This window comes from Pyrgilauda ruficollis, unplaced genomic scaffold (assembly GCF_017590135.1).
Source record: "Pyrgilauda ruficollis isolate IOZ18807 unplaced genomic scaffold, ASM1759013v1 scaffold156, whole genome shotgun sequence".
NCBI classification, from domain to species: Eukaryota; Metazoa; Chordata; class Aves; order Passeriformes; family Passeridae; genus Pyrgilauda; species Pyrgilauda ruficollis.
The window spans coordinates 877,998-895,406 of NW_024514321.1; the positions used below are offsets into that span (position 1 = coordinate 877,998).

General features: G+C 39.2%; 1 protein-coding gene across 1 annotated transcript; it reads right to left on the minus strand.

The window, feature by feature from the left end:
- Positions 1-285: 285 nt before the first annotated feature.
- On the minus strand, positions 286-15,662 carry ZDHHC13 (zinc finger DHHC-type palmitoyltransferase 13). Its single transcript, XM_041461859.1, is given in 17 exon segments — positions 286-882; positions 1,397-1,494; positions 2,663-2,820; positions 3,630-3,713; positions 5,067-5,160; positions 5,549-5,611; positions 6,634-6,758; positions 9,207-9,307; positions 10,098-10,231; positions 10,537-10,662; positions 11,175-11,337; positions 11,905-11,969; positions 13,286-13,430; positions 13,876-13,953; positions 14,422-14,544; positions 14,923-15,056; positions 15,551-15,662. Coding segments are annotated over 17 exon segments (1,917 nt in total). The 5' UTR covers positions 15,641-15,662; the 3' UTR covers positions 286-746.
- Positions 15,663-17,409: the final 1,747 nt, after the last annotated feature.

Here is a 17,409-nt window from a genome sequence, read left to right on the forward strand (position 1 = left end):
GTCACATTCACATCACACTGTATAGCTGGCCCCTCCTTTTCTTGGGAACGTGGCTGACATTAGCTATTACAGATGCAGTGGGGAACAATTCCCTCTTTTTATGTGCATTGCTATCTTCTATCATAAACTTACCCATTTTCATACCCTAACAGGGCATATATATGTGAAAAACATGAGGCAAAGAGTCAGGCTCCTTCTTATGGTTGTGTGCCCACCCACTCTTAAATACCTCACTGGTCACATATCCCTTGAATCTATTTCAATCTGCAAAAATACACTTACTAGTATGAAAGCTCTATTTTATTACATGTAGACTCTTCAAATACAAAGACTTAGAGATTTTCACAGCATAAGCAATAAAATTATACAATGTAATTGTAATATTACATTTTTAAACAAGAACGTTGACCTTAATTTTCAAATTTGTCTTTTGTTACCAGAAAATAAAGCAAATGGCACCAACATAATTTTGAAATTTCTGCCCCAAAAACTTACCTTTAAAAATATATATATTTGTGTCATCTCCTCACATAACATTTTAAATAGTTTCAGCTCAAACTATACATACACAGACACACAGTGACTGTTCCATATACAAATCTGCTGTATCTTATGTAAGGTAAGTTTAATACTTGAAACAATAAAAAAAATAAAAACAAGCAGCTTCAGAATAATTTGTAGAAATTATCAAAATATCTATTTTTATTTAGCTTTCAGCTCAACCATCTTAGAAATTAAGCAAAATTTTACACAGAATGAACATTTGTCTCCTTTGCCAGATGAAAAAGTTTGTATTGCTTGGTCCAGTCAATTAAGTTGGGTTTGAACATACCAAAGCAACTGCACTGAAAAAAGTCTGCAAGATTCTGGAAGCATCCAAGGCTGAAAAAAAAAAGAAGAATATGCATTCATAAACCTCAGAAAAGAAGAATACAAACATGAAAAATACCACTTCACCATGAGACAGTACTTAAGATATTAACCTGTCAAGACAGACAGCTCAGGGAGAAGAAACAGAAGAGCTCTCAATTGGGCATTATTCCTTTGCTAAACTTTTACAAAACGTTTTACATTAACAAATGAGAGTAGATTAAGTTGAACTCAAATAATGCCCCACAGTTAGTAAGATCTCATCTAGTTAGTATACCTGAGGAGACAAGGAAACCTTCGTACCGATTTCTCTATTAATAGAGCTAAATACTGCAGGAGAAGTCAGCAAGGGACCAGTTCATACCTTAACTCTCTTTCTGATCCTACACAACAGACACAGAGACTCATGAACAAATTTTTGGACAGCACTCCCTCACCCCAAAAATAGTGGTTTTGAATTTATGAAGCAGTGAAGCAAATCAGTACTGAAGAGATAACATATTTAAAACACTCCATTAATACCCACTTGTAAGGAGTCCTCCTGAGTGAAACAGGGTGCTTAGAGGATTTTCTCTGTACCAGAAGATTCATTCTTTCATGTGAGGTCAACCCCAGGAACACAATCTGTTTGGAAAAAAAACCCGTAAGTAATGGTTACAACATGAACATCACAAATTAAAATCCTAGTGAGCAAAAGATACTAATAAGAAGGGAGTAGGGGGGAAGAGCCTGGACATATTTAACAAATAAGTAACCACTGCCATAACTAATGACTGAAAAGTATGCCTTTAAATGTCACTTGGGCTAAAACAGAACCTGTCAAGAAACAGCTTCCAGAGAAGGCAAGCTCAATTGGGATGTCTGTGAAGACTGTACTTTCACAGATGTCTGCAGAAGTATAAGACCTATCACAGTTAAGCACCAATCTCCTCAGATTTTTGTCTACATTCTACCACACAAAACGGTAGAAAAAGATACCTTGATCCACAATGACACTAAATGCCATAAAGCAGTATGTTTTCAAATCACTGTGTATGAACCACCGTAGTTAAACTGTAAATATCCTCCCTATCTTTTTCCAGCATGATATCCCACTGTCTTGGACACTGCAAAAATCTAGCAGTACATGTCTAAGATTGTGGAGCTTTTTGTTTTTTGGGGGTTTTTTACTGAACAAGATGTAAAACAAGCCCTTAGATCAGTGTGCTTAACACATATTGCAAAGACACCTCTTTCCTAAGAGCTGCTGAACAAGATGTTTTAAGACAGCTCTTCTCAATTTTGTTTGCATAGCCAAGCTTTTCTCTGAGAAAAACATAACCAAGAAATTTGACAGTCCTCAACAAGATAAAATCCAGGTCATTTATTTTTACAGTAGCAGTGGGATTTAATACAGTCTAATGACACATGGCTGAGCTCTGCCACAGAATTTTCAACTCAGGAATAATTGTGTTACTGAGCTTTCGTGCAGTTTTGGGGGCATTAATGCCAGTTCTATTAGTCAAATAGATTTCTTGTCTTTAAATACAACTTCTTATAGGCTTGGAATTTTGAGTAGTAAACCCAGAGCTCAGTTATAGGAATGATTTGCAGACAATGATTCTACTTCCAACAGAGAAATGCTGAGTGCACAAGCTGAACCTGTGAAACTTCAAGGTCTGCCCTGAGATTTAAGAGAAGCACATTGCTGCGACAGTAGTCAGGGAGAGCAGGCACAGAGTTTTTATGGGAGCACATCATCCAGGGAAGAGCTTTAATTTGACGAGAAGCATAAACTGAAGGAAAATATTACCTGATAAAGCTGAACAGTGAGCCACACAGAGGCCCACAGGGTGTGGAAACAAGCTACTGAGGAGATGTAGGAAACCCAGGGAGAGCAGGACACTGTCTGGGTGAAGTACATCCATGCTCCATCTTGATGGAAATTTGCTGCACAGTGGTTGGACCAATCTGACAAGACACACAATCAGTTAATTGTGTTTTTAAGCCCTTAAGAGCTGAGGAAAGATTATTTGTATGAAATTAATAATACATAGCAACATCCTCTAGAAATACCATGTTTCATTTACCCCGTTGCCACCTAAAAGCACCCACACAGATCTATGAGTGCTTGCTATTCTGGCTGCATAATCTTTACACTCTGTGTTCATGATCCACAGAAAAACATCCTTGTTTTTAAAGGTTGATGCTATAGTAGTTCATCCTCAGCAACTAAATTATAAGGGTTTTCCTCTCCTTTCCAATAAATTTTTTAATTTCACAAAGTAACAGTCCAGATTCATTAATGAGATAATATACTTTTTTCTCTTCAGAATTAAACTACTTTAAAACCAAAAAGAAATGTCTGCATTTAGTATGGATATTTCCAAATTAAAATAAAATCAATCAAGTTTTTGCAATAATGTATTTACAAACTTATTTTCTGTTACAGCAAAGGGGAACCAGATTAGAACCTGTCACCTGACTGTCTGCCACATGGCTTCCCTATTTCCTCTCTAACAAAAGTGCTTCCTGCTATTTCATTTTCCAATTGGTATCCCACAACAGCAGCATCTTTGTTCTTGCTCAACACAAATGGAATCAGGTATTTGACCAAAGACTCAGACAGGATGCATTTTCACTTAAGCTACATAGTAACATCACTGCTGAAATAAGGTATCACTTGCACGGGTTGCATTTGCTGGAAATGAAATGCTGAAAAATAAAGACCACACAGATTGATTTGAAAGCTAAATAAAACTAAATTCATGGATACATACACTGAAGAGTTCCATAAAGCAGCCAGACACCAGTCATTGTCAGGAAAAACAGGAACAACAGGTAGTAATAATGGTTCCCAATGCCTGAAATTGAGGGGAAAAAAAAAATTTAAAGCTGGACATTTTAAAATTCAGCAGTACTTGCATTTCTACTAAAGTTAGAGTCAAAACCATTTCTTATTTTAACCTCTGCCATCCACAAGAGAGCTTGGCAAGGCCGATCTCTCTCTCAACTTTGTCCTGTAAGCCATCCCAATTTATATAATAGAATTAGTTCTGATGAAGTCAACCAGGATTTGTCTCTCCTTCAGAGCATGCCTTCAGCTGTTTTAGACTGATGAGACCTAATTAAGCAACCACAACTCCCTCCCATGCACAATAAAATTGTCTCGTATACCGAGAAGTCTAAGCTATTCAATTTGCTGGATGTTGTGTGCTTCAGAATTGAAAACATACACGTAAAAAACCCTAGACCTCTGTCAGAAAAATTGTTACATGAAGATATTTTTTTTAAAATTACAATTATACTGCTCAAAGCTTTGAGACAACACATCAGAAGGATGTCTCAGCACCTTGTAAATAGCAAACATTACAAAAAATAGCATTTAACACTAGGAAAAAGGCTGTTGGCAAAAAAAAAAAAAAAAAAAAAAGTGAAAAATGTATTGTTACAAATGTGAAGCTCTCACCTTCCTATCTTGAATATCACCAGTAATAAGCCAGAAAGGAAGAGAGAGGGTGAGAGGGAAGAACAGAAGATGGAAATGCCCTGGAGGATTATCTCAGTGGTAGAGCTGCTCCACTCAGAACTGTCCCTAACAGCGACAAGGGGCAAAGGAAGTTCAGGAAGACATACGAGTCCAGCCAGCTCCTGCACTTCATTCTCCTCATCCACAGCTACTGCATTAAAATGTCAGACTGTGCACACTTGTCTGGTTCTTTCAGCATCTACTCCTGGACAGATTGTCCAAAAAAGTTTGTCTAATCCCTTTCTGAACCTGCTGACATTGCCTGTGTCTGCAAACCCTTACAGCAGGAAGCTCCAAAATTTCCCTGCCTGCCATGTGGAGACATATTTCCTCTACCCATTTTAAATCCCTAGTTCTACTATGACATTCTGCATTCACTTTAGCTACCATCTTCATTTTTTTCTTTCCTTTTCTAAAGTCTCAATCATATCCCTGCTCCTTCTCTCTCCAGAGAAAGAGTTACAGATTGCGTGGTATGTGTTCTTAGGGTGACCACTCCAACAACCCCTAAATAATCTTATTTGCTTTTCTCTCTTCCATCTAATTTCCCTCTGGCACCTATCAGAGTCCTTCAGTATCAACAGGATATTCTTGTGTCATGTGTGCTCTCACTTTAAGGGGATAAATGTTATCTCTGCAACTTTTAAAATATGTGGCATTTTCAAATTTGATAAAACAACACACTCACCTATGCACTGTCCAGTCCACAGAGAATGCTGATCATATCTGGCTACACATGCTTGGCAAGCAAGGCAATGCACAGATCTCAAAGGCTTCCTTACCTAGTTGAGGATGAAGGGAAAGAACACACTCATAGCAAAGCATCTACTTTGCTCAAAATCTAAGGCATCATCTTAGAGTTACTACCACATTTTGCATAATTACTGTGTCATAGACCTCACAACACAGAACATAGATGAGAACTATACACCTTAATTTAAAAAAAAAAAAAAGATGGAATTTTTTAAAATTAAGATTAGAGTCCAAGGATCTCAAAGCATCTCTTATCACCATAAAAGAAATAAAGAAATCTAAACAATATATAACAAACTACTTGTGTAACACTTTAATGACAAGCAGTGAGAAAAAAGATTTTTATGGCTTTTTACTCAAAAGTATTGAGTAAAAGGCAGGTTCACAAAAAAAAAAAAGTACAAAAGCCCTACTTACAAGACACGATGTGCAAAATGTTCTGAAGTCCAAGCAACCAGCTTCTGCAAGAGCTATAATGTTCTGAAAGATAAAGTATTTTGTGCTTGCATTTGGGTAACACTTCCATAGGTGCTATGAAGATTTCTACATTAGGACTTTTGCAGTTTGTAAGTATTTTAAGTGCCAAGCATGAACAGGAATAAGAACCTGCTATTTAAAGAGGTGCACAAGAAAAAACAAACCAGAAAAGACTAATGCGGCTTCACCCACACAAGATTACTCAGAAAAGTATTTCTGTGTTGCCAAAATTAATAAATGATGTGAATTAAATATTCCTTAAAATGAGATGGCACCTCTCATATAGTCAGCCAGACTTCAGGGAGATGAAGCCTGCTCCTTTACAAGGACACCATGTTTATGAGTCCTGTGGCAATATGTTAAAACTGCAGTTTATTCTCCCTGGCAATTGGAAGAAATACAACCTCAATGAGAGCCATGAGATCACAAAGAAAATGCTTTCCTTAACCCATAGGCTGGAGAGACCAGACACTAAATTCACTACTGACTGTCTGCCTATGATTTCTTTTGGCTACTATAAAACAGTTAGGAAATACCACGTGAGCTGCACGATGTTCAAGCACAAAAACCAAACCATTATACAGATCCTCAAAGCACGTGATGAAATTTAAATAATTACTAGCATATGATATATAGGAAAGCACTGTGACTATTTCTTCTAACATAGACAACTGAAGCAGAAACCAAGCAAAACTTATATTTTTTATAAGTGAAGTTCTAAGTGGATTCATATCACAGATAACACCAGTGGGTCTGTACAGTCTTTGGCCAAAGCTCACATTTCAATGAGAAGACAGAGGCAAGGAAATTATAGCAGGACAAGGAAGATAAGGAAACAAGCAGTAGAAGGAGAAATTCTCCAAGATCTGTGTTGTTAAACAAAATTGCTCAAACCTCTTTAAGGAAGAGTATTTCACTGCTTTCCAGTTTAACAAAGCTGCACATTATGACAAACAACCACCAGAAGTGGCTGATACATGTTGCACCACACCAGCCCTTCCATTTGTTTTTACAAAATCACCTACCTCTTTTCTTTCTTCTTCTGAAGTCTTTATATATCCAGGATCAGTACTCCAGGTTTTATTGAAATAATAGAGAAGACCCACCATGCTGAACATAACTGCGATTTTAAGGATTACATTTGTGGTATGTGATAGTCAGGTTAAGGACTATATTCTTATAACTCATAACACTACTATTTGTCAAACAAGCAAAATATTCTAAAATTAGTTAATATTACTTTACAAGCAAGACACAAGAAGGAAAAAACTACTTTCACTTTTACAGTGGGATCCTCTCTGTACTTCCAAGGACATCTTATCAGAGAAATGGAATATTCTGTCCAGTCTGAGTGCTGAAGAAGACTTTTACAACTGTAAAAACCTGCATCACAATATGGCTCAATGTCATCCTCCTTAAAAGTCCTCCTGACTTCTGCCTTTGAATATTTCAGAGGTATGAAACAAATTTGATTTCTTTTTTCCCCTCTGAAGCTTTTGCACTTTATTTAAACAGTATCAGTCAGACATGCAGAGCCGTATAGCAGCTGTGAGATTCATTTGGCTGCTGCACCCACCCCTAACTCAAACAGGCTCTTATTCAGTCTTACCTTGTCCCATTCATTTCAGCCAAAAGCAACTAAATATATTCATCCAGAAAAATGTAACTGAAAGTCATCCTGAAACTATTTTTGTTACACAAAAAAAAAAAAAAAAAAAAGCCCAAGCACACAATGCCATACAATTCTGAAGGTAATGGGACATTAGGAACACCATTCTTACACTATGAACTAAAACCATCTGTGTATCAGATGACTTGGGAAGAAAAACATGCCAAGATTAACTGTCTCTACACAGCAACAGAGGAATATAGACTGGGACTAGTTTCATACAAACTAATGTCATGCATCAAACTTGAGAGCTCAGGCTGCTAAAGAACAGTCTCTGCTGCCACCCAGGACCAGACAGAGAGCTCAGTCTGGATTGCATCTCCAGTGACTCCTCAATGACTTCATCAACTCCAGTGAAAATAATTTTTAAAAATCCAAGATGGCAACCTCAAAGTTGTTTTGTCTTATGAACTAACAACACTGCAAACAGCTCTAATTAAAATCAACATATGAAATACTGGCACAAACACCAGCTGTGTTTGTTACAATGCAGTTGCAGGGTGCAATTATAGAAGTCAAAATGATGATGTGTTTCTTGTGGATATTGCCAGTCTATTTGCACTGGTATTGTTTTCTTGGAGCTCAGAGAAATCTTTAGTTAGAATGGCTGGATTTTCATTCAGAGGAATGAAAATGTCCATGTCCAGAGGAAGTCTGACAGACAAATACTAAAAACTAAAATCCTGAAAACTTTTAAAACACCCAGATCTGTGACCAGCTCCAGAAGGAAAACACACTCATGAGAAAAAGGGTTGGACAGTGAAATGGAAAACTATCCACCGGCCCATCTTACCAAGCTACGGTTAGTACTTCAAGAATATTGCTATGCTCACTATCTTCAGCAAAGTGTCCAACTCAAATCCCTACCAGTGGAAGTTTTTTTTTCCTCTTAACTTAGATGGCACTAATAAAACAAACCTTAAAGCTTCACAACAATTGAATAACACCATTTCCATTTGCACAAGCGTGTGAGTGAATCCCCAGCAGGAATACACTTGATCGGTTCATCAAAGTTAATCCTGATTATTCCATTAAGGACATCTTAACTGGGAACAGAGAAGATGTAATTTACAGGAATTTACTAGAGAAAATGTAATTTAAAGGCTGAATTAAAAATTAATTTCAACTGTGTAGTAATACATTATAGCTGCTTTCATACAGAATTATTTGCAGTTCTAAATATCTTCCTACAGGCTTTTTCACACAGCTTTGTCAATAAACAGATGCCCACTGTGTAACAAAAGGGCAAGACACTGGAAAGAGAGCACAAACTACTAAAATGTTTTTGTACTCATCACTGAGAAGCCTCTTCAAAGCAAGTAAATGTCAGATAGAAATTAATTCACTGTTTACTAAAGATTCAATGTAACCTGTGAATAAAGACGGGAGACTGGACAGTCTACTTTGCAGGAACACAAAGAAATTTCTTCTTTTTTTTAGGGTGGTAGTGGTAGAGGATGTTGTTTTTAAAGGCAGGAGCATGAATACCACCAACTGTCAAATGCTTATCATTTTAGAAAGAAGAGATGCTTTCAGTATCATTATTAAGATATGTGTTACCCAGTTATACCACATGACAAAATACATCACTGTACAACAGTATCAGTGAGGAAGATTAAAGAGTGATGTGTAGATGCTAACAGAAATCATTAGTTTTATAACATCTTCATTCTGATATTCCAGTAACATATGGAATAGGTCAGGTTATAAAGAAGACAAAAATCTATAGACAAAAGAAGGTACAGAATTTTAGTCTGTGTATAACTTTAAAGTCTCTTTGCCCCTTCCCAATGGAATTAAACCAATTTTATCATTAGACATTAACAGTCACATGGAATTATCTGGAACTTTTCATCACAGTTTGCACAACCAGGTTTAGATTTACAAGAAACTCCAAGCAAAATTGCATTTCTTGAGTATTAAGGATATCAGGCAGGAACCAGAAAAACCAGGTCATGGACATCCAAAAAACTGAACTTAGCAGAAATGCTGTGGGAAGATATCTTAGATTCTTGAGCCCCACGAGTAGCCTGAAAGAACATTAAAAGATATAAACATTTTTCAAAATATACTTGAAACATAAATCCATAGAATAGAAATCATCTGGTTTGTAACTGTAAAACTTCATGCACATGGTTTATTTCAAGTTGCTCAAAGCAATCAAGAACTCACTCAAAAGCATTCTTTATCCATACACATAGGAGGTAAACAATGCAAAAATAAAACTGAAGTGTGCTCTGTTCCAGCACAATATTACATATCTGAGAAGCGCTGTAGGGCTGGTTGAAAAGTCCCATCTCTGTCTGTTTGCACACAGACAGCATTGCCATATCAGCGACCACTGACTTTGGCAGGAAAAGTGAGGAACAGCTCAGGATAACATTGGGAGGTCTGGAGAGCAGGAGAGGGGATGGCTCATTAAAACTCATTTTGTGACAGAATACAGCAGGAAAAAGTTGTGATAAAGGACATTTCTGAGCAGATATCTCAATGTCTACCAGATACAGACCATCAGTAACACTATGGCAATAAAATTAGCTAAAAGACTGGGTTTGGGTTTTTTTTCAAATCCTTCAGTGACAAGAAACCATTATTGTGTGCACTTAAATACATTCAATTATTATAGTCATACATTCTAAAAAGTATATGCATTTAAATTCTTCACACACTGTGCAAGCATTTCTCAGGAGGAATCTTTTATATTAACTTTTCAGTTAATATAAAAGATTTCTCCTGAGAAATGAAAAGAATTATGCATCAAATGCTTTTTAAAGTGTCTCTGATAAGTAAGTACATAAACAGAGAGAAAAAGCCACAAACCTCACAAACAGAGACATCACAAATAGCAGGCTGAGAAGCAAACCTCCTTTTAAAAGCCAAGAATCAGAGCTTAAGTCCATGACGTATCCAATGGCCCACATGAATGTCAAGGAAGATGCTAGCATCAGGAAGACCTGTTAAAATTATTATTGTTAAAATACGACAAAATACTCAAGCATGTCTTACTTAAAAGTATTCAGTTCATGTAATGACAAATGCTGAAAGACAGTAAGATAGGACAAGGTGACACATCAATACATCAAAAACAGCGGTGAGGTATGACATAAAACTCTCATCCAAACCACTCCAATGTGCTTTTAAAGAATTCTATTTGGTGCACCCAATTTCAGAAATTACTCTTGTTAGAGTTAATTTGCATGTCACTCTAAACACAGCATGCTCTGGTTTTATTTCTATTAGTTATTATTCAGGAAATTACCTCATATTTCTCTACTACTTTCAGTAACCTGTTATTTCTCCTGTTTCTCATTTTTTCTTCCTCTTGTATCATGTAAACCATGAAGTGATTCTGACTTTCATAAGCAATGTCAAGAGGTCTCTCTCCCTTTAACAACAAAGAGGGTTATTTATTTATTACTTTACACATAAATACTCTCATTTTTAACAAAAGCAAGAAATTAATATAGTTAAAACAAGACTAACTGGGCAGTTACTTCCCAGCCCCACCTCCCCCTCCACAATTTTTTTAAGGTAAAGGTAAGCTAAATTCAGAGTGCTAAGATGCTTAAATCAGAGCTTCATAGTTCTGAAAACTGACACTTGTAGATAGATTGCGGCTGTTTATCTGTTGGACTGTTTCCAATGACATATCTATATTGTCATGGGAATCAACACTTTCAACATTTATGCTATCAATTTCTACAAATATTAAGTTGAAGCCTTTCATATGTGATAACTTTCTGAATGTACAAACAGGCATTGCCAAACACCAGCTTTCACAGGAGGACATTCACTTAATGCAATTTACATCCAACATGGAGAAGATTGAGATTTTTCTTTACATTCATTTTATACATTCACGCTACATGGGATAAAATATCACAAAGGAAATCCTACCTTAATATTTTTTATGTCCAGGCTGGCACCAGCTTCCAGCAACAGATCCACTGCACTAGTATTTCCTGAGGCTATTGCCCAATGCAGTGCAGTATTCTTTTGAACATTGTCTACAGCACTGAGAGAGGGGTTAAACTTCAAGAGGAACTTCATGGGCTCTGGTCTAGATGAAAATAAAGAATAAGAGTTAACAAACAGAAGATAATCTAGACCGGAAATGAAACTTTTGAACACTTTAAAAAACAACAGTTCCCATCTGTGAAACAACAGCAGATATATAATGCCTTCTCACAACCAGCTCATCAATGGTAGATCCATGTTTAGAATTCCACACCTGCCCTGGAAGTTTTTCTCCAGATGATGTTACTGTACCATTTTAACAAATATGAAGTACATAACACAGATTATATCTTCTACAACACCATAGCTTGTGTCTCCCCATCTTATTAGTTCTAAATGCATTTCACTGCATCCACACTCATTTGTTTCCATTTCGCAGAAAATACAGTATTCAGCCACAAACCTAAACTTATTTTAGAAATTCTTTTAACTTTCTTTGCTATATCCAGTGAGCTATTCCCAACTCTGGATCTTTGAAACACCTCGTATTTTCATACAAATGGAAGGGAAAGGAATGTCAGTTAGAAAAAAAAAAAAGGTAAGGAGAAATTCACCTCACTGCTTCTTGAGTACAATACAATAGACTCTTCTTCAGTTATTCTCTACTTACCCAATGGCTTTTTGTGCTGTTAACATTAAAGGTGTTTGCCCATTGAAGTCTGTTGTGTCTATGCTCTAAGAATAAGAAAAACATAAACAAGCAAGTGATTACCAGGGATTTCAGGAAACAGTGGAATTTGGGGCTATATAACTGGCTTAGCTTCACTAATGAACAGAAAAAAGACAGAAATCAAAATATATCAGTCAAGAAGCCAACACTCATTTAAATTTTTTTCCTGCTTCTACAAGTCTCGCATGTCATTCCTTTCAGAATATTCTGAGTTTCCATTTAAAGAAATTTTTAAGGGAGAGACTCCACTAAGGATACTTTTAAGTGAATCATGTCAACTGTATTTCTTGTCCTCTTTGCAAAGAAATACTATCAATAAGAAGGACCTTGTAAAGCAATCCTAACCATATTCCTTGTGTAAATAGATGTACATAAAAGATGTACAGAAAATACATAAAACAGGTTTATTAAAACAACAAAGAAGGATTATGTATCTCAAGACATAGGTAAATATATAATCTAAATTTTCCTCCTTCTTCACAACAAAAGTTTCCTTGCTTTCTGCCTCCATCCATCATTACATTGGTGCAGATTTACTTAAAAGAATTATTCACATGGGTATTTTTAGTAGAAGATAGGTGGGCCAACAACTTTATTGAGCCTGTGATATACACCACTACACCTGCACCACTACACCTACAGTAACTGAAGTCAGTTACTCTCCCTAAAGAGAACTTAATGAGAAAGAAAAGAAACTCAGCAAACTTTTAAATCCTAACACTACATTGTTTCTCAGAATCAGTCTAGATCATATAAGAACTCTCTTGTCATTTTTATTAGCATGTTGTTACATTTGCCATCAGTTCTGCTCATTTCACATATAAGCTAAGAGATATCAACTACCATGGCTACAACACAGAAATTTCTAATGAAAATTCAGACCTAGTATGATCACCTTTTCCGCATTCTTCAATTTATGGAAAACCACATAGATTATTAGTTACAAAGCTGTAATCAAATAATTAATTATGTCTACACATCATATACTGCTTTTTGTTCCCACATTTAAAAGCCATTGGTTATTTCACAGCACCACAAATCCACATAGCCTTAACAACACTCCTAAACATGCTGAAATGTAGGTGAATCTGGATGTGGGGGATGACAGGAATAGGGAAGAGCATTAAAAAAAATTATACATACAAATATAAAAAATATCTAAGTTTGTCTGTACTTCTAGCACATAAAAATAGGCATAAAATAACTTATAAAATAACTGTTTTTCATCTAGAGGAAAAAACCCAGCTAATTCTGAAATGTCTCCTACACACAGGCAGCTACTCATAAGCAGAAAACAACATTTGGGGCATCAGAAACATACCTGGCCTTTTGCTATGAGGTAGGCTATGATGGGCATGTGTTGGAACAGCACTGCTAAATGAATGCTACTGAATCCTTCCCCATCAATAAGACTGGGATCCGCTCCACATTTCAACAATAACATGACCATCGGAAGGTGTCCTTGTCTACAACAATATGTGAAATGAAACTATAGAGATCATTTAAAAAATGGATATTTTAATGAAAGCATTGCCTTACTAATTCTCATAGGCATCCCACAAAATATTTCAGCTTCTCACAGCTTTATTTAGGAAATTACATTAAATACATACGGCCTAATAAATGAGCCTAGGGCAAAGCATTAATTTAGACTGCAGTGGTTATTCTACAGTAACTTCTCCTGTGAGCAGTCATCCAAGCCTCTGACTCTGGCAAAAGACTGACAGTCCAGAAGAAAGCACTCATTTTCCAACAGGAGACTTCGCACTTGGAGAAGTTTTCCCAGAATAATTACTTCAGGTTATGTTTTCTCCAGTCAAGCAGACAAGCTTTGTTCTCTGAATCTCAGAAAACGCTACCACAGCTTTAAGTACTAACAGATTTGCAGTTAGGGGTTGCAAGCAGCGCTACCTGATTGCCCAGTGCAGGGGCGTAGAATTCAAATCTCCACCAAGCTGATCCACTACCGCACCTTTGGAAATGTAATATCTGTGTAATAACAGCACAATAAGGTCAGAAGCAGATACAATAAAACAGCAAAACATTATACTAAAGATAACATATCTAAAGGAGTAAATGACTCATAGTAAAAAAATTAACTGGAGAAGCAAATGGACAAAAGTGGTTTAGCAGTAAATAATGCTGTTTCAAGAAAATGTTGAAGAAAAAATAGAGTCATTAGCAAGGTACTTCTAAAACCAGCTTTCATCTTTGTTACAGAAACAAACCCAGAAAAATCTAATGATTTCATGTACTACATGATTTCACATATAAAGAAACAGACTACTTTTACATTTCAGTGACATTTTCACTAAGGTAAGTGCATTAAAATTTGAATTGTACCCTTCTCTTCTCAGGCAGTGTGTTCCTTTGTTTTTAAGCACAAAAGCAACAAAGTGATTATAGGTAACAGTGGCAGAATATACTGCGTTACTGTCACAAGGACTCCCAGCTTACTTTACCAGCTTCTATCTGTTGTTTATTGCTGCCCAGTGAAGAAGAGTCACATTTTCTTTGTCTGGTTGTCGAACATCATATCCTGCTTCTACCAGTTCTTTGCATTGCTCTAGCATTCCATACCTTAAGTGAGAAAGAAAAAAAATCAATTTACTTATCATTTTTCAGTATTCTCCACTCTGGAGACAGTTGCATCCAGAAGAAAAAAATACATCTCAGTAAGCATCACCCAGTAGTTCCTACTGGAGCAAATTCCACACTGCATTTAATGGAAGTCTTGTAAAAAGAGTGGGGCTGTGCCTTGATGAGTAGAATTTTCTACTTAAAGAAAACTGTTCAAAATGTTTATATTTACAACATCAACAGTAAGTTATTTTTCTTCTTCCACTACAGGGAGAAAATGAAACTGAAAACATTTCCTTTGGAAAAATATCCAGCCTGGCTCACATTTGAGGACACTCCCATCAATTTCAACACTGCACACTCAGAACATGTACTTACTGTGTAGCCTTGACAATGCCACAGGTGCTGGGGTCTTCAGCAATGGGATATGACCCTGGGAGACCTTTATCTTCATGGACGCTGTGGCTGCTGTGCATATGAAGTCGATGAGGCCCATGGCAATGGCTTTTACACTGGCAGTTAACAAAACAATTATTAACTATTGTTATTTATCGGCTGCACACCACACACACCTCTCCCTTTACCAGAAGCACTCACTGGGTGTAGTATGTTCTGTTAATACAAACGAAGATGTCAATTTAAAGCACAGTTAAAGCCTCCTGGCAAGAGACCAATCCTTTCATTTGCGGAGCACAGCAGGGATGGGGTAAAGGTGCATCAGGACAAATTACAGAGGCGTTCAGCACCCTGCAGAGCTGGTTCCCGACACAACAGCCCCACCCACAACAGCGCTACCATTCCAGAAACCACAAGCTACGGCCTTAGGGAGGGTTTGAAACGCACTTGGCAACCACAGTGCCACCCGTGCAGCCAGAAACCCGACGCGAGGGAACAGACAAGGCACGACACGGACGGCTCTTTCCCGGGAGCCCCCGCTAGACCCCGGCGGCACCGCGGCCGCCCCGGCCCCTCCCACGCCGCCTGCCAGAGGCCCGCGGCCGCATACCCCGGCCCAGGCAGCGCCGGCTGCCAGCCCCGCTCCAGCCCCTGCGCTGCCCGCGGGCTCCCCGCTCACCGCCGGGCCGCTGCCCGCCATGCCCGCCGCCCGCGGCCTCCTGCTCCCGCTTCCTGGGCACGGCTGCGGGGCGGGGCCAGGCCAGGCAAACAGGGCCCGGGCGGGGCGGCTCCGGAACGGTGGAGCGCGGGGAGGCTCCGGGGAGCCTGCCTTGTGGCTGTTCCTGCTGCTGAGGAGCCGCTTGGCCGAGCAGATTGGCGGCTTCCACGTTTGTTCAGTTGCTCCTGAAATGGCTCCTTCCCTTTTACCCAGGCAACCACGCCGAAAAACTTTCGTTTTCGCACAGGATCCTCCCCGGTGGCGTACAAGACAAGAATTTTCTGCTGGCGAATTTTTCGGGGCTTGAGCCTCACCAGCTGGAACGGATCCCTTGGTGAAGGCTCTGGAGCACGTCTGATGAGGAGAGTCTCAGGGAGCTGGGGGAGCTCAGCCTGGAGAAAAGGAGGCTCAGCGGGGACCTTCTGACTCTCCACAATTCCCTGAAAGGAGTAATGTCATCTCCTTGCTGGCCTGGTTCTGACAGGAGTTCAAGGCCATTTGGGACCATTTCCACCCCCAGCTGAGCCCCAATGTCCCCTCATAATGATCGCCAGGGTGAGGGAGCAGCTGCCATTTTAGGGCAAGCTGTGAGGGGCAAGTGGCCACTCCCTGAAGAAATGGGGATAAACTGGGAAAGCACCTAAACGTGTCAAACATGCACAAGCTTCCCAGGTGAGGTGGGACCCTGGCAGCCTTCAGAGTGATGCCATCTCCTCTGGCCTGAGGAGAAACCTCAGCATGGGGTGACCATAGACCTCCAGCTCTCAAACATCCTGGGCCTGTGGGGACACGGGGATCTCCTGCTCTGGAGGAAATGTGTCATGACCCTTGGACAACTGGCAGTCACGACTCAGATCATCGGAAAAGGGATAATTATCTCTCCCATCTCAGCCTCCAGACCAGGGCTGAAACACAAAGATCTCACCACCCTGTCACAGTGGCATCCTGGCTGCAAGGATCATGGCTCAGGTCAGGTCTTCAGGGAGAGACTGGGAGAGCCATTCAGGGCACAAGAGCGTCAGCAGCCCTCATAAAAGGGAAGAAAACTGAAACAGTAGGCACAATACTGAAAAAAACTTCCACATTTATTTCCAAAACCCTGTTTTGGTAGGTCAGAGCTGTAGGCAAAAGGCGGCACAGGTTTATTAGATGGCACCTGCCCACAGGAAGAAACCTGGGTGTTTTCCTGTCACTGGTTACGGCACTCTCCATCACCACCGGTTGTTTTTAAGGCAGAGGAAGATATTTTTCAGGGGGTACACTGACCCAGCATCATGGGAGTGACTCTGGCATCTCAACATTTCCCGTGGGCTCCATGCACATGATTTAGGGTGCTGCAGTTCAGTTGGTCAAAGGTGCAGCCCTACCTCCCACAACAGGGGAGGAAAGAGGAAGAGTTCATCAGGACTCAACCTGAAATGACATTTTGTCGCTTCTAGTACTTTGCACAGCTTTGGTAAGAGAGCAATGTCTCTGTGCCTGAACCACACCAGCCCTTGGAATGTGCACACATATCTCGGCAGGTTCCAGCTGGGCTGCGCCCGGTGGACTGCCGTGGCCAGGATAGTCTCAGTGGACGCTCAGACTTGGTCCGATCTCCCACGCCATTCCCAGCTGCGGGCAGCTCAAGTGATTTTCAACTCTTTAGTGATTATCAGCTCTGTGTGATTATCAGCTCTTTTTGCTTGCTTGTGGCCGAAGCAGCAGAGGCAGGGAGAGAGAGTAGAAGGCTGTTTGATGATTCCGCAGGA